The following is an 18,411-nucleotide window of genomic DNA, read 5'->3' on the forward strand; positions in this document are numbered from 1 at the left end:
ATGGAGGTCAGAAAGAACAGTGAGGTATAAGGGTGATATCACAGGAAAGTCAAGGTGTGATAATGTATTATATGGAGGTCAGAAAGAACAGTGAGGTATAAGGGTGATATCACAGGAAAGGCCAGGTGTGATAATGTATTATATGGAGGTCTGAAAGAACAGTGAGGTATAAGGGTGATATCACAGGAAAGGCCAGGTGTGAGAATGTATTATATGGAGGTGAGAAAGAACTTTGAGGTATAAGGGTGATAGCACAGGAAAGGCCAGGTGTGAGAATGTATTATATGGAGGTCAGAAAGAACCTTGAGGTATAAGGGTGATAGCACGGGAAAGGCCAGGTGTGAGAATGTATTATATGGGGGTAAGAGAGAACAGTGAGGTATAAGGGTGATAGCACAGGAAAGGCCAGGTGTGAGAATATATTATATGGAGGTCAGAAAGAACAGTGAGGTATAAGGGTGATAGCACATGAAAGGCCAGGTGTGAGAATGTATTATATGGAGGTCAGAAAGAACAGTAATGTATAAGTGTGATAGCACAGGAAAAGCCAGGTGTGAGAATGTATTATATGGAGGTCACAAAGAACATTTAGGTATAAGGGTGATAGCACAGGAAAGGCCAGGTGTGAGAATGTATTATATGGAGGTCAGAAAGAACATTGAAGTATAAGGGTGATAGCACAGGAATGGCCAGGTGTGAGAATGTATTATATGGAGGTCAGAAAGAACATTGAGGTATAAGGGTGATAACACAGGAAAGGCCAGGTGTGAGAATATATTATATGGAGGTCAGAAAGAACATTGATGTATAATGGTGATAGCACAGGAAAGGCCAGGGGTGAGAATGTATTATATGGAGGTCAGAAAGAACAGTGAGGTATAAGGGTGATAGCACAGGGAAGGCCAGGTGTGAGAAAGTAATATAAGGAGGTCAGAAAGAAAAGTGAGGTAAAAGGGTGATAGCACAGCAAAGGCCAGGTGTGAGAAAATATTATATGGAGGTCAGAAAGAAGATTGAGGTATAATGGTGATAGCACAGGAAAGGCCAGGTGTGAGAATGTATTATATTGAGGTCAGAATGAACAGTGAGGTATAAGGATGATAGCAAAGGGAAGGCCAGGTGTGAGAAAGTAATATATGGAGGTCAGAAAGAAAAGTGAGGTATAAGGGTGATAGCACAGGAAAGGCCAGGTGTGAGAATGTATTATATGGAGGTCAGAGAGAACATTGAGGTATAAGGGTAATAGCACAGGAAAGGCCAGGTGTGAGAATGTATTATATGGAGGTCAGAAAGAACATTGAGGTATAAGGGTGATAACACAGGAAAGGCCAGGTGTGAGACTGTATTATAAGGAGGTCAGAGAGAACATTGAGGTATAAGAGTGATAGCACAGGAAAGGCCAGGTGTGAGACTGTATTATATGGAGGTCAGAGAGAACATTGAGGTATAAGGGTGATAGCACAGGAAAGGCCAGGTGTGAGAATGTATTATATTGAGGTCAGAATGAACAGTGATGTATAAGGGTGATAGCACAGGGAAGGCCAGGTGTGAGAAAGTAATATATGGAGGTCAGAAAGAAAAAAAGGGAAGTATAAGGGTGATAACACAGGAAAGGCCAGGTGTGAGAATATATTATATGGAGGTCAGAAAGAACATTGAGGTATAAGGGTGATATCACAGGAAAGGCCAGGTGTGAGAATGTATTATATGGAGGTCTGAAAGAACAGTGAGGTATAAGGGTGATATCACAGGAAAGGCAAGGTGTGATAATGTATTATATGGAGGTCAGAAAGAACAGTGAGGTATAAGGGTGATAGCACAGGAAAGGCCAGGTGTGATAATATATGGAGGTCTGAAAGAACATTGAGGTATAAGGGTGACAGCACAGGAAAGGCCAGGTGTGAGAATGTATTATATGGAGGTCAGAAAGAACCTTGAGGTATAAGGGTGACAGCACAGGAAAGGCCAGGTGTGAGAATGTATTATATGGGGGTAAGAGAGAACAGTGAGGTATAAGGGTGATAGCACAGGAAAGGCCAGGTGTGAGAATATATTATATGGAGGTCAGAAAGAACAGTGAGGTGTAAGGGTGATAGCACATGAAAGGCCAGGTGTGAGAATGTATTATATGGAGGTCAGAAAGAACATTGAAGTAAAAGGGTGATAGCACAGGAAAGGCCAGGTGTGAGAATGTATTATATGGAGGTCAGAAAGAACAGTAATGTATAAGTGTGATAGCACAGGAAAGGCCCGGTGTGAGAATGTATTATATGGAGGTCAGAAAGAACATTTAGGTATAAGGGTGATAACACTGGAAAGGCCAGGTGTGAGACTGTATTATATGGAGGTCAGAGAGAACATTGAGGTATAAGGGTGATAGCACAGGAAAGGCCAGGTGTGAGATAGTAATATATGGAGGTCAGAAAGAACATTGAAGTAAAAGGGTGATAGCACAGGAAAGGCCAGGTGTGAGAATGTATTATATGGAGGTCAGAAAGAACAGTAATGTATAAGTGTGATAGCACAGGAAAGGCCAGGTGTGAGAATGTATTATATGGAGGTCAGAAAGAACATTGAGGTGTAAGGGTGATAACACAGGAAAGGCCAGGTGTGAGAATGTATTATATGGAGGTCAGAAAGAACAGTGAGGTATAAGGGTGATAGCACAGGAAAGGCCAGGTGTGAGATAGTAATAAATGGAGGTCAGAAAGAACAGTGAGGTATAAGGGTGATAGCACAGGAAAGGCCAGGTGTGAGAATGTATTATATGGAGGTCAGAAAGAACATTGAGGTATAAGGGTGATGGCACAGGAAAGGCGAGGAGTGAGACTGTATTATATGGAGGTCAGAGAGAACATTGAGGTATAAGGGTGATAACACAGGAAAGGCCAGGTGTGAGAATATATTATATGGAGGTCAGAAAGAACATTGAGGTATAAGGGTGATATCACAGGAAAGGCCAGGTGTGAGAATGTATTATATGGAGGTCTGAAAGAACAGTGAGGTATAAGGGTGATATCACAGGAAAGGCCAGGTGTGATAATGTATTATATGGAGGTCTGAAAGAACATTGAGGTATAAGGGTGATAGCACAGGAAAGGCCAGGTGTGAGAATGTATTATATGGAGGTCAGAAAGAACCTTGAGGTATAAGGGTGACAGCACAGGAAAGGCCAGGTGTGAGAATGTATTATATGGGGGTAAGAGAGAACAGTGAGGTATAAGGGTGATAGCACAGGAAAGGCCAGGTGTGAGAATATATTATATGGAGGTCAGAAAGAACAGTGAGGTGTAAGGGTGATAGCACATGAAAGGCCAGGTGTGAGAATGTATTATATGGAGGTCAGAAAGAACAGTGAGTTATAAGGGTGATAGCACAGGAAAGGCCAGGTGTGAGAATATATTATATGGAGGTCAGAAAGAACATTGAGGTATAATGGTGATAGCACAGGAAAGGCCAGGTATGAGAATATATTATATGGAGGTCAGAAAGAACAGTGAGGTGTAAGGGTGATAGCACATGAAAGGCCAGGTGTGAGAATGTATTATATGGAGGTCAGAAAGAACAGTGAGTTATAAGGGTGATAGCACAGGAAAGGCCAGGTGTGAGAATATATTATATGGAGGTCAGAAAGAACAGTGAGTTATAAGGGTGATAGCACAGGAAAGGCCAGGTGTGAGAATATATTATATGGAGGTCAGAAAGAACAGTGAGGTATAAGGGTGATAGCACAGGAAAGGCCAGGTGTGAGAATGTATTATATGGAGGTCAGAAAGAACAGTGAGTTATAAGGGTGATAGCACAGGAAAGGCCAGGTGTGAGAATATATTATATGGAGGTCAGAAAGAACATTGAGGTATAATGGTGATAGCACTGGAAAGGCCAGGTGTGAGAATGTATTATATTGAGGTCAGAATGAACAGTGAGGTATAAGGGTGATAGCACAGGGAAGGCCAGGTGTGAGAAAGTAATATATGGAGGTCAGAAAGAACATTGAGGTATAAGGGTAATAGCACAGGAAAGGCCAGGTGTGAGAATGTATTATATGGAGGTCAGAAAGAAGATTGAGGTATAATGGTGATAGCACAGGAAAGGCCAGCAGTGAGAATGTATTATATTGAGGTCAGAATGAACAGTGAGGTATAAGGGTGATAGCACAGGGAAGGCCAGGTGTGAGAAAGTAATATATGGAGGTCAGAAAGAACATTTAGGTATAAGGGTGATAACACAGGAAAGGCCAGGAGTGAGACTATTATATGGAGGTCAGAGAGAACATTGAGGTATAAGGGTGATAGCACAGGAAAGGCCAGGTGTGAGAATGAATTATATGGAGGTCAGAAAGAAAATTGAGCTATAACAGTGATAGCACAGGAAAGGCCAGGTGTGAGACTGTATTATATGGAGGTCAGAAAGAACATTTAGGTATAAGTGTGATAACACAGGAAAGGCCAGGTGTGAGACTGTATTATATGGAGGTCAGAGAGAACATTGAGGTATAAGGGTGATAGCACAGGAAAGGCCAGGGGTGAGAATGTATTATATGGAGGTCAGAAAGAACATTGAGGTATAAGGGTGATAGCACAGGAAAGGCCAGGTGTGAGAATGAATTATATGGAGGTCAGAAAGAACATTGCGGTATAAGGGTGATAGCACAGGAAAGGCCAGGTGTGAGAATATATTATATGGAGGTCAGAAAGAAGATTGAGGTATAATGGTGATAGCACAGGAAAGGCCAGCAGTGAGAATGTATTATATTGAGGTCAGAATGAACAGTGAGGTATAAGGGTGATAGCACAGGGAAGGCCAGGTGTGAGAAAGTAATATATGGAGGTCAGAAAGAACATTGAGGTATAAGGGTAATAGCACAGGAAAGGCCAGGTGTGAGAATGTATTATATGGAGGTCAGAGAGAACATTGAGGTATAAGGGTGATAACACAAGAAAGGCCAGGTGTGAGACTGTATTATAAGGAGGTCAGAGAGAACATTGAGGTATAAGGGTGATAGCACAGGAAAGGCCAGGTGTGAGAATGTATTATATGGAGGTCAGAGAGAACATTGAGGTATAAGGGTGATAGCACAGGAATGGCCAGATGTGAGTATGTATTATATGGAGGTCAGAGAGAACATAGAGGTATAAGGGTGATAGCACAGGAAAGGGCAGGTGTGAGATAGTAATATATGGAGGTCAGAAAGAACATTGAAGTAAAAGGGTGATAGCACTGGAAAGGCCAGGTGTGAGAATGTATTATATGGAGGTCAGAAAGAACAGTAATGTATAAGTGTGATAGCACAGGAAAGGCCAGGTGTGAGAATGTATTATATGGAGGTCAGAAAGAACATTGAGGTATAAGGGTGATAGCACAGGAAAGGCCAGGTGTGAGAATGTATTATATGGAGGTCAGAAAGAACAGTGAGGTATAAGGTTGATAGCACAGGAAAGGCCAGGTGTGAGAATGTATTATATGGAGTTCAGAAAGAACTGTGAGGTATAATGGTGATAGCACAGGAAAGGCCAGGTGTGAGAATGTATTATATGGAGGTCAGAAAGAACAGTGAGGTATAAGGGTGATATCACAGGAAAGTCAAGGTGTGATAATGTATTATATGGAGGTCAGAAAGAACAGTGAGGTATAAGGGTGATATCACAGGAAAGGCCAGGTGTGATAATGTATTATATGGAGGTCTGAAAGAACAGTGAGGTATAAGGGTGATATCACAGGAAAGGCCAGGTGTGAGAATGTATTATATGGAGGTGAGAAAGAACTTTGAGGTATAAGGGTGATAGCACAGGAAAGGCCAGGTGTGAGAATGTATTATATGGAGGTCAGAAAGAACCTTGAGGTATAAGGGTGATAGCACGGGAAAGGCCAGGTGTGAGAATGTATTATATGGGGGTAAGAGAGAACAGTAAGGTATAAGGGTGATAGCACAGGAAAGGCCAGGTGTGAGAATATATTATATGGAGGTCAGAAAGAACAGTGAGGTATAAGGGTGATAGCACATGAAAGGCCAGGTGTGAGAATGTATTATATGGAGGTCAGAAAGAAAAGTGAGGTATAAGGGTGATAGGACAAGAAAGGCCAGGTGTGAGAATGTATTATATGGAGGTCAGAGAGAACATTGAGGTATAAGGGTGATAACACAGGAAAGGCCAGGTGTGAGACTGTATTATATGGAGGTCAGAGAGAACATTGAGGTATAAGGGTGATAGCACAGGAAAGGCCAGGTGTGAGATTGTATTATATGGAGGTCAGAAAGAACATTGAAGTAAAAGGGTGATAGCACAGGAAAGGCCAGGTGTGAGAATGTATTATATGGAGGTCAGAAAGAACAGTAATGTATAAGTGTGATAGCACAGGAAAAGCCAGGTGTGAGAATGTATTATATGGAGGTCAGAAAGAACATTTAGGTATAAGGGTGATAACACAGGAAAGGCCAGGTGTGAGACTGTATTATATGGAGGTCAGAGAGAACATTGAGGTATAAGGGTGATAGCACAGGAAAGGCCAGGTGTGAGATAGTAATATATGGAGGTCAGAAAGAACATTGAAGTAAAAGGGTGATAGCACAGGAAAGGCCAGGTGTGAGAATGTATTATATGGAGGTCAGAAAGAACAGAAAAGTATAAGTGTGATAGCACAGGAAAGGCCTGGTGTGAGAATGTATTATATGGAGGTCAGAAAGAACATTGAGGTGTAAGGGTGATAACACAGGAAAGGCCAGGTGTGAGACTGTATTATATGGAGGTCAGAAAGAACATTGAGGTATAAGGGTGATAGCACAGGAAAGGCCAGGTGTGAGATAGTAATATATGGAGGTCAGAAAGAACAGTGAGGTATAAGGGTGATAACACAGGATTGGCCAGGTGTGAGAATGTATTTTATGGAGGTCAGAGAGAACATTGAGGTATAAGGGTGATAGCACAGGAAAGGCCAGGTGAGAGACTGTATTATATGGAGGTCAGAGAGAACATTGAGGTATAAGGGTGATGGCACAGGAAAGGCGAGGAGTGAGACTGTATTATATGGAGGTCAGAGAGAAAATTGAGGTATAAGGGTGATAGCACAGGAAAGGCCAGGTGTGAGAATGTATTATATGGAGGTCAGAAAGAACATTGAAGTAAAAGGGTGATAGCACAGGAATGGCCAGGTGTGAGAATGTATTATATGGAGGTCAGAAAGAACATTGAGGTATAAGGGTGATAACACAGGAAAGGCCAGGTGTGAGAATATATTATATGGAGGTCAGAAAGAACATTGATGTATAATGGTGATAGCACAGGAAAGGCCAGGGGTGAGAATGTATTATATGGAGGTCAGAAAGAACAGTGAGGTATAAGGGTGATAGCACAGGGAAGGCCAGGTGTGAGAAAGTAATATAAGGAGGTCAGAAAGAAAAGTGAGGTATAAGGGTGATAGCACAGGAAAGGCCAGGTGTGAGAATGTATTATATGGAGGTCAGAGAGAACATTGAGGTAAAAGGGTGATAGCACAGCAAAGGCCAGGTGTGAGAAAATATTATATGGAGGTCAGAAAGAAGATTGAGGTATAATGGTGATAGCACAGGAAAGGCCAGGTGTGAGAATGTATTATATTGAGGTCAGAATGAACAGTGAGGTATAAGGATGATAGCAAAGGGAAGGCCAGGTGTGAGAAAGTAATATATGGAGGTCAGAAAGAAAAGTGAGGTATAAGGGTGATAGCACAGGAAAGGCCAGGTGTGAGAATGTATTATATGGAGGTCAGAGAGAACATTGAGGTATAAGGGTAATAGCACAGGAAAGGCCAGGTGTGAGAATGTATTATATGGAGGTCAGAAAGAACATTGAGGTATAAGGGTGATAACACAGGAAAGGCCAGGTGTGAGACTGTATTATAAGGAGGTCAGAGAGAACATTGAGGTATAAGAGTGATAGCACAGGAAAGGCCAGGTGTGAGACTGTATTATATGGAGGTCAGAGAGAACATTGAGGTATAAGGGTGATAGCACAGGAAAGGCCAGGTGTGAGAATGTATTATATTGAGGTCAGAATGAACAGTGAGGTATAAGGGTGATAGCACAGGGAAGGCCAGGTGTGAGAAAGTAATATATGGAGGTCAGAAAGAAAAAAAGGGAGGTATAAGGGTGATAACACAGGAAAGGCCAGGTGTGAGAATATATTATATGGAGGTCAGAAAGAACATTGAGGTATAAGGGTGATATCACAGGAAAGGCCAGGTGTGAGAATGTATTATATGGAGGTCTGAAAGAACAGTGAGGTATAAGGGTGATATCACAGGAAAGGCAAGGTGTGATAATGTATTATATGGAGGTCAGAAAGAACAGTGAGGTATAAGGGTGATAGCACAGGAAAGGCCAGGTGTGATAATGTATTATATGGAGGTCTGAAAGAACATTGAGGTATAAGGGTGACAGCACAGGAAAGGCCAGGTGTGAGAATGTATTATATGGAGGTCAGAAAGAACCTTGAGGTATAAGGGTGACAGCACAGGAAAGGCCAGGTGTGAGAATGTATTATATGGGGGTAAGAGAGAACAGTGAGGTATAAGGGTGATAGCACAGGAAAGGCCAGGTGTGAGAATATATTATATGGAGGTCAGAAAGAACAGTGAGGTGTAAGGGTGATAGCACATGAAAGGCCAGGTGTGAGAATGTATTATATGGAGGTCAGAAAGAACATTGAAGTAAAAGGGTGATAGCACAGGAAAGGCCAGGTGCGAGAATGTATTATATGGAGGTCAGAAAGAACAGTAATGTATAAGTGTGATAGCACAGGAAAGGCCCGGTGTGAGAATGTATTATATGGAGGTCAGAAAGAACATTTAGGTATAAGGGTGATAACACTGGAAAGGCCAGGTGTGAGACTGTATTATATGGAGGTCAGAGAGAACATTGAGGTATAAGGGTGATAGCACAGGAAAGGCCAGGTGTGAGATAGTAATATATGGAGGTCAGAAAGAACATTGAAGTAAAAGGGTGATAGCACAGGAAAGGCCAGGTGTGAGAATGTATTATATGGAGGTCAGAAAGAACAGTAATGTATAAGTGTGATAGCACAGGAAAGGCCAGGTGTGAGAATGTATTATATGGAGGTCAGAAAGAACATTGAGGTGTAAGGGTGATAACACAGGAAAGGCCAGGTGTGAGAATGTATTATATGGAGGTCAGAAAGAACAGTGAGGTATAAGGGTGATAGCACAGGAAAGGCCAGGTGTGAGATAGTAATAAATGGAGGTCAGAAAGAACAGTGAGGTATAAGGGTGATAGCACAGGAAAGGCCAGGTGTGAGAATGTATTATATGGAGGTCAGAAAGAACATTGAGGTATAAGGGTGATGGCACAGGAAAGGCGAGGAGTGAGACTGTATTATATGGAGGTCAGAGAGAACATTGAGGTATAAGGGTGATAACACAGGAAAGGCCAGGTGTGAGAATATATTATATGGAGGTCAGAAAGAACATTGAGGTATAAGGGTGATATCACAGGAAAGGCCAGGTGTGAGAATGTATTATATGGAGGTCTGAAAGAACAGTGAGGTATAAGGGTGATATCACAGGAAAGGCCAGGTGTGATAATGTATTATATGGAGGTCTGAAAGAACATTGAGGTATAAGGGTGATAGCACAGGAAAGGCCAGGTGTGAGAATGTATTATATGGAGGTCAGAAAGAACCTTGAGGTATAAGGGTGACAGCACAGGAAAGGCCAGGTGTGAGAATGTATTATATGGGGGTAAGAGAGAACAGTGAGGTATAAGGGTGATAGCACAGGAAAGGCCAGGTGTGAGAATATATTATATGGAGGTCAGAAAGAACAGTGAGGTGTAAGGGTGATAGCACATGAAAGGCCAGGTGTGAGAATGTATTATATGGAGGTCAGAAAGAACAGTGAGTTATAAGGGTGATAGCACAGGAAAGGCCAGGTGTGAGAATATATTATATGGAGGTCAGAAAGAACATTGAGGTATAATGGTGATAGCACAGGAAAGGCCAGGTGTGAGAATATATTATATGGAGGTCAGAAAGAACAGTGAGGTGTAAGGGTGATAGCACATGAAAGGCCAGGTGTGAGAATGTATTATATGGAGGTCAGAAAGAACAGTGAGTTATAAGGGTGATAGCACAGGAAAGGCCAGGTGTGAGAATATATTATATGGAGGTCAGAAAGAACAGTGAGTTATAAGGGTGATAGCACAGGAAAGGCCAGGTGTGAGAATATATTATATGGAGGTCAGAAAGAACAGTGAGGTATAAGGGTGATAGCACAGGGAAGGCCAGGTGTGAGAAAGTAATATATGGAGGTCAGAAAGAACATTGAGGTATAAGGGTAATAGCACAGGAAAGGCCAGGTGTGAGAATGTATTATATGGAGGTCAGAGAGAACATTGAGGTATAAGGGTGATAACACAAGAAAGGCCAGGTGTGAGACTGTATTATAAGGAGGTCAGAGAGAACATTGAGGTATAAGGGTGATAGCACAGGAAAGGCCAGGTGTGAGAATGTATTATATGGAGGTCAGAGAGAACATTGAGGTATAAGGGTGATAGCACAGGAATGGCCAGATGTGAGTATGTATTATATGGAGGTCAGAGAGAACATAGAGGTATAAGGGTGATAGCACAGGAAAGGGCAGGTGTGAGATAGTAATATATGGAGGTCAGAAAGAACATTGAAGTAAAAGGGTGATAGCACTGGAAAGGCCAGGTGTGAGAATGTATTATATGGAGGTCAGAAAGAACAGTAATGTATAAGTGTGATAGCACAGGAAAGGCCAGGTGTGAGAATGTATTATATGGAGGTCAGAAAGAACATTGAGGTATAAGGGTGATAGCACAGGAAAGGCCAGGTGTGAGAATGTATTATATGGAGGTCAGAAAGAACAGTGAGGTATAAGGTTGATAGCACAGGAAAGGCCAGGTGTGAGAATGTATTATATGGAGTTCAGAAAGAACTGTGAGGTATAATGGTGATAGCACAGGAAAGGCCAGGTGTGAGAATGTATTATATGGAGGTCAGAAAGAACAGTGAGGTATAAGGGTGATATCACAGGAAAGTCAAGGTGTGATAATGTATTATATGGAGGTCAGAAAGAACAGTGAGGTATAAGGGTGATATCACAGGAAAGGCCAGGTGTGATAATGTATTATATGGAGGTCTGAAAGAACAGTGAGGTATAAGGGTGATATCACAGGAAAGGCCAGGTGTGAGAATGTATTATATGGAGGTGAGAAAGAACAGTGAGGTATAAGGGTGATAGCACAGGAAAGGCCAGGTGTGAGAATATATTATATGGAGGTCAGAAAGAACAGTGAGGTATAAGGGTGATAGCACATGAAAGGCCAGGTGTGAGAATGTATTATATGGAGGTCAGAAAGAAAAGTGAGGTATAAGGGTGATAGGACAAGAAAGGCCAGGTGTGAGAATGTATTATATGGAGGTCAGAGAGAACATTGAGGTATAAGGGTGATAACACAGGAAAGGCCAGGTGTGAGACTGTATTATATGGAGGTCAGAGAGAACATTGAGGTATAAGGGTGATAGCACAGGAAAGGCCAGGTGTGAGATTGTATTATATGGAGGTCAGAAAGAACATTGAAGTAAAAGGGTGATAGCACAGGAAAGGCCAGGTGTGAGAATGTATTATATGGAGGTCAGAAAGAACAGTAATGTATAAGTGTGATAGCACAGGAAAAGCCAGGTGTGAGAATGTATTATATGGAGGTCAGAAAGAACATTTAGGTATAAGGGTGATAACACAGGAAAGGCCAGGTGTGAGACTGTATTATATGGAGGTCAGAGAGAACATTGAGGTATAAGGGTGATAGCACAGGAAAGGCCAGGTGTGAGATAGTAATATATGGAGGTCAGAAAGAACATTGAAGTAAAAGGGTGATAGCACAGGAAAGGCCAGGTGTGAGAATGTATTATATGGAGGTCAGAAAGAACAGAAAAGTATAAGTGTGATAGCACAGGAAAGGCCTGGTGTGAGAATGTATTATATGGAGGTCAGAAAGAACATTGAGGTGTAAGGGTGATAACACAGGAAAGGCCAGGTGTGAGACTGTATTATATGGAGGTCAGAAAGAACATTGAGGTATAAGGGTGATAGCACAGGAAAGGCCAGGTGTGAGATAGTAATATATGGAGGTCAGAAAGAACAGTGAGGTATAAGGGTGATAACACAGGATTGGCCAGGTGTGAGAATGTATTTTATGGAGGTCAGAGAGAACATTGAGGTATAAGGGTGATAGCACAGGAAAGGCCAGGTGAGAGACTGTATTATATGGAGGTCAGAGAGAACATTGAGGTATAAGGGTGATGGCACAGGAAAGGCGAGGAGTGAGACTGTATTATATGGAGGTCAGAGAGAAAATTGAGGTATAAGGGTGATAGCACAGGAAAGGCCAGGTGTGAGAATGTATTATATGGAGGTCAGAAAGAACATTGAAGTAAAAGGGTGATAGCACAGGAATGGCCAGGTGTGAGAATGTATTATATGGAGGTCAGAAAGAACATTGAGGTATAAGGGTGATAACACAGGAAAGGCCAGGTGTGAGAATATATTATATGGAGGTCAGAAAGAACATTGATGTATAATGGTGATAGCACAGGAAAGGCCAGGGGTGAGAATGTATTATATGGAGGTCAGAAAGAACAGTGAGGTATAAGGGTGATAGCACAGGGAAGGCCAGGTGTGAGAAAGTAATATAAGGAGGTCAGAAAGAAAAGTGAGGTATAAGGGTGATAGCACAGGAAAGGCCAGGTGTGAGAATGTATTATATGGAGGTCAGAGAGAACATTGAGGTAAAAGGGTGATAGCACAGCAAAGGCCAGGTGTGAGAAAATATTATATGGAGGTCAGAAAGAAGATTGAGGTATAATGGTGATAGCACAGGAAAGGCCAGGTGTGAGAATGTATTATATTGAGGTCAGAATGAACAGTGAGGTATAAGGATGATAGCAAAGGGAAGGCCAGGTGTGAGAAAGTAATATATGGAGGTCAGAAAGAAAAGTGAGGTATAAGGGTGATAGCACAGGAAAGGCCAGGTGTGAGAATGTATTATATGGAGGTCAGAGAGAACATTGAGGTATAAGGGTAATAGCACAGGAAAGGCCAGGTGTGAGAATGTATTATATGGAGGTCAGAAAGAACATTGAGGTATAAGGGTGATAACACAGGAAAGGCCAGGTGTGAGACTGTATTATAAGGAGGTCAGAGAGAACATTGAGGTATAAGAGTGATAGCACAGGAAAGGCCAGGTGTGAGACTGTATTATATGGAGGTCAGAGAGAACATTGAGGTATAAGGGTGATAGCACAGGAAAGGCCAGGTGTGAGAATGTATTATATTGAGGTCAGAATGAACAGTGAGGTATAAGGGTGATAGCACAGGGAAGGCCAGGTGTGAGAAAGTAATATATGGAGGTCAGAAAGAAAAAAAGGGAGGTATAAGGGTGATAACACAGGAAAGGCCAGGTGTGAGAATATATTATATGGAGGTCAGAAAGAACATTGAGGTATAAGGGTGATATCACAGGAAAGGCCAGGTGTGAGAATGTATTATATGGAGGTCTGAAAGAACAGTGAGGTATAAGGGTGATATCACAGGAAAGGCAAGGTGTGATAATGTATTATATGGAGGTCAGAAAGAACAGTGAGGTATAAGGGTGATAGCACAGGAAAGGCCAGGTGTGATAATGTATTATATGGAGGTCTGAAAGAACATTGAGGTATAAGGGTGACAGCACAGGAAAGGCCAGGTGTGAGAATGTATTATATGGAGGTCAGAAAGAACCTTGAGGTATAAGGGTGACAGCACAGGAAAGGCCAGGTGTGAGAATGTATTATATGGGGGTAAGAGAGAACATTGAGGTATAAGGGTGACAGCACAGGAAAGGCCAGGTGTGAGAATGTATTATATGGAGGTCAGAAAGAACCTTGAGGTATAAGGGTGACAGCACAGGAAAGGCCAGGTGTGAGAATGTATTATATGGGGGTAAGAGAGAACAGTGAGGTATAAGGGTGATAGCACAGGAAAGGCCAGGTGTGAGAATATATTATATGGAGGTCAGAAAGAACAGTGAGGTGTAAGGGTGATAGCACATGAAAGGCCAGGTGTGAGAATGTATTATATGGAGGTCAGAAAGAACATTGAAGTAAAAGGGTGATAGCACAGGAAAGGCCAGGTGCGAGAATGTATTATATGGAGGTCAGAAAGAACAGTAATGTATAAGTGTGATAGCACAGGAAAGGCCCGGTGTGAGAATGTATTATATGGAGGTCAGAAAGAACATTTAGGTATAAGGGTGATAGCACAGGAAAGGCCAGGTGTGAGATAGTAATATATGGAGGTCAGAAAGAACATTGAAGTAAAAGGGTGATAGCACAGGAAAGGCCAGGTGTGAGAATGTATTATATGGAGGTCAGAAAGAACATTGAGGTGTAAGGGTGATAACACAGGAAAGGCCAGGTGTGAGAATGTATTATATGGAGGTCAGAAAGAACAGTGAGGTATAAGGGTGATAGCACAGGAAAGGCCAGGTGTGAGATAGTAATAAATGGAGGTCAGAAAGAACAGTGAGGTATAAGGGTGATAGCACAGGAAAGGCCAGGTGTGAGAATGTATTATATGGAGGTCAGAAAGAACATTGAGGTATAAGGGTGATGGCACAGGAAAGGCGAGGAGTGAGACTGTATTATATGGAGGTCAGAGAGAACATTGAGGTATAAGGGTGATAACACAGGAAAGGCCAGGTGTGAGAATATATTATATGGAGGTCAGAAAGAACATTGAGGTATAAGGGTGATATCACAGGAAAGGCCAGGTGTGAGACTGTATTATATGGAGGTCAGAGAGAACATTGAGGTATAAGGGTGATAGCACAGGAAAGGCCAGGTGTGAGAATGTATTATATGGAGGTCAGAAAGAACATTGAGGTATAATGGTGATAGCACAGGAAAGTCCAGGTGTGAGAATGTATTATATGGAGGTCAGAAAGAACAGTGAGGTATAAGGGTGATAGCACAGGAATGGCCAGGTGTGAGAATGTATTATATGGAGGTCAGAGAGAACATTGAGGTATAAGGGTGATAGCACAGGAAAGGCCAGGTGTGAGAATGTATTATATGGAGGTCAGAAAGAACAGTGAGGTATAATGTTGATAGCACAGGAAAGGCCAGGTGTGAGAATGTATTATATGGAGGTCAGAAAGAACTGTGAGGTATAATGGTGATAGCACAGGAAAGGCCAGGTGTGAGAATGTATTATATGGAGGTCAGAAAGAACAGTGAGGTATAAGGGTGATATCACAGGAAAGGCCAGGTGTGATAATGTATTATATGGAGGTCAGAAAGAACAGTGAGGTATAAGGGTGATATCACAGGAAAGGCCAGGTGTGATAATGTATTATATGGAGGTCTGAAAGAACAGTGAGGTATAATGGTGATAGCACAGGAAAGGCCAGGTGTGAGAATGTATTATATGGAGGTCAGAAAGAACATTTAGGTATAAGGGTGATAACACAGGAAAGGCCAGGTGTGAGACTATATTATATGGAGGTCAGAGAGAACATTGAGGTATAAGGGTGATAGCACAGGAAAGGCCAGGTGTGAGAATATATTATATGGAGGTCAGAAAGAACATTGAGGTATAATGGTGATAGCACATGAAAGGCCAGGTGTGAGAATGTATTATATTGAGGTCAGAAAGAACAGTAATGTATAAGTGTGATAGCACAGGAAAGGCCAGGTGTGAGAATGTATTATATGGAGGTCTGAGAGAACATTGAGGTATAAGGGTGATAGCACAGGAAAGGCCAGGTGTGAGAAAGTAATATATGGAGGTCTTACCTTCCAGGTCAGTTTTTTAGTAAATATCTGCTTCTCTGCAATATCTGCCCGATTCCAGGAAATTGCAAGTTTTAGCGGATGCTCCCAATTCTCCTGTCCATTAGGATCAGTACTGTTTGATGCTGCCAGACAAATAACCACCAGTCAGTTACTAAGGGCCTTATTCAGCCTGAATTGTTAGCAAGATAGTGAAAACATCGGTAACTTCAAGAACTATCGAATCCATATGCATAATAGTGTTTGACCTGACCTCACTCAGGATTTTGTCAACTTTCTGTGTGCAACCAGACCTCTGGCTGCGTTTTCCAATTATGGGGCTTAATTACGCATACCCCTGTAACAGCGTCACAACGCAGAGACATTCACCCAACCACCCACAAACAATTAACTTGTCAATATTTTTCTCTCTGGGTCTTTGTATAGACTGCGATCGCTTCCCGATTTAAGGCATTGACCGGCTGTGTGCGGACTCTCACCTGTGTTCCTTGCTGAATCAGGCCCTATGATCATAATTCTACCCCAGTGATACACAGCTCTGCAATAAGGCTTCATTATCATTCACCAGAAAACACCACGTCATTCATCGTATCCAGGATATGTCTGCAGGCTAGCAGCACACACTGTAAGATCTCTCAGGAATGACGATCAACATTAATATATAACTGATCCCTAAGTCATGGGCCAGCGCCAGTACCTGTAATAAGGACATGGCCTCTATCAGCATGACATATTATACACTGTTATTATACTGCATGGAGCAAACTATTTCTCCAGAGCTGTTTAATGGAGGGGGGCTGTTTGGAGTCTCTGTGCAATCCCGCCCCCCTCCTCATTAGCACAATTGCAGTGTAGTCTCTCTACTGCACATGTGCAAATCTTCAGGAAAGTGGCTGCTGCAACATATTCCTGCCAATTTACGCAGCACCAGACTCTGGAGAGGTCAGTATAATGTATGGGTGCAGGGTGTGTGGTGTGGGGCCCCCTGGCGCTTTTCCACCACATACCCTAACCCAATGTAGATACACCTCACTCTCTGACCTTTCACCACTGCTTCCAGAATTACTGCGTCCATCCCATGGTCTCCCACATTCTCTTCCTGGAGGATGGTCAGCAGGGATTCATTGCCGACAATCTCCTTTATCTGTGGGGCAAGAGGACATAAGTGTCAGGAAAATATTATATTATTAGAAGCTGTGACCTGTAACAGATCTCTCTCTCCAGCCAGACATATTGTATTGTAGACCTAGAACTTTGCCCCTAGACAAACCATGTTGCACTTCAAGGTGACTAATCCATGTATTTTTTATATATAATAACTGTATGTGCAGGTTATTATTCATCCAATCCGACTGGGCGAGACTGGACAAAGGCCCTGATTCAGAGCCGGACGCTCTGACAGAGTGCTCGCTCTGAATCAGGGCTGTCCCTCTTAGTTTTTAGAGCGGCCTCCTGGCCGCTCGCACAGCTGTGGGTGACCACCCACAGCTATAGCGAGCGGCCAAAAAGATGGTCGCGATGGTCAAGACCATCGCGACCATCGGGCTTGTGACGAGACCCTTGTGGTAGGGTCTCGTTGCCGCAAGCCCATCAGTGCTTTTGGCTCTATCAGAGCCGAAGGCACTCTCACTGACATCACTTGTGATGTCAGTGGGGCCGGCCCCAGACGGTAGGCATTCCCATAAGAATGCCTCCGTCTGGGCAGCCATGCCCCCGGCACGCCCACCAACGGGGGCATGCTGTCACTCACCATCGACAGCATGCCCCCTTTGGTGCTAGACCCATAGTGAAGGCTTGGCCGTCGTTATTCGGGTCTCACGCATGCGCACGATGGAGCCACCTCTGTCGTGCGCATGCGCCCTTAGCTAACATCGACCCGCTTGCGAGCGCTCAGCGCTCGCGAGCGGGTCTGAATTAGGCCCAAAAGAGTGCTGTGTATGCACCTTCCACCATTCTTATTACCGTTCTTATGATTCTACCCCAGCAGCAGCAGTGCCGCCTCGTGGGAGGTACAATCATTTTCTTTTAATATTACTGTAATTCGGGGATTGAAGGTGTATGCGCGTATGGGTACTGTGGTCAGGACTTCTGATCGGGAGTGAAGTAGATGAAACATTGCATCAAAAGAGTGATCGCAAAGATGTGTGCCAAGATTTAATCTCTCAGCATTGTATTACCCATGTGGAAATGTACTCTTTTTTTTTTTGCATTCTCTCAACTCTAAATGAGATCAGTCTGCTGTTGCCAATTAAGGCTTCTTGGGGCCCCAGGGCAACTACAGCTGGGCCCAGCTAGTTTGTTGCTCCATACACCATGTAGCACGCCCTGCATCTCGTGCCATATGGTACATCTTAAGTCGGGCATTCAGTATTGATAGCAACAGAACATAGTATGGCACTGGAAAAGTCATAACGTGTAATACAACTTTTTGTCCACCAGGTGTCGCTTTTCCTAAACTTTACTGTGCATGCGTCTGATATCCAATGCATTTTCTGCATCACTGCCCGATGATTGGCTGACAGAACCTGTGATTCGGTACAATATACAGTACTGTAGTACAGCATTT

The 18,411-nt window shown here is 42.9% G+C and overlaps 1 protein-coding gene across 1 annotated transcript in view; it reads right to left on the minus strand.

Moving 5' to 3' along the window:
- The window catches only part of LOC148454263 (transient receptor potential cation channel subfamily M member 2-like), a 188,307-nt gene that overhangs the window by 94,096 nt on the left and 75,800 nt on the right, over positions 1 to 18,411 (minus strand). The window contains exons 7-8 of the mRNA XM_088461126.1: positions 16,887 to 16,989; positions 15,849 to 15,970 (exon numbers count right to left, since the gene is read on the minus strand). Of these exons, the coding sequence (XP_088317252.1) occupies positions 15,849 to 15,970; positions 16,887 to 16,989 (225 nt within the window). The remainder of the gene's footprint in view (positions 1 to 15,848; positions 15,971 to 16,886; positions 16,990 to 18,411) is intronic.

Source organism: Taudactylus pleione, unplaced genomic scaffold (genome assembly GCF_031769625.1).
Source record: "Taudactylus pleione unplaced genomic scaffold, aTauple2 ptg001020l, whole genome shotgun sequence".
Lineage (NCBI taxonomy): Eukaryota > Metazoa > Chordata > Amphibia > Anura > Myobatrachidae > Taudactylus > Taudactylus pleione.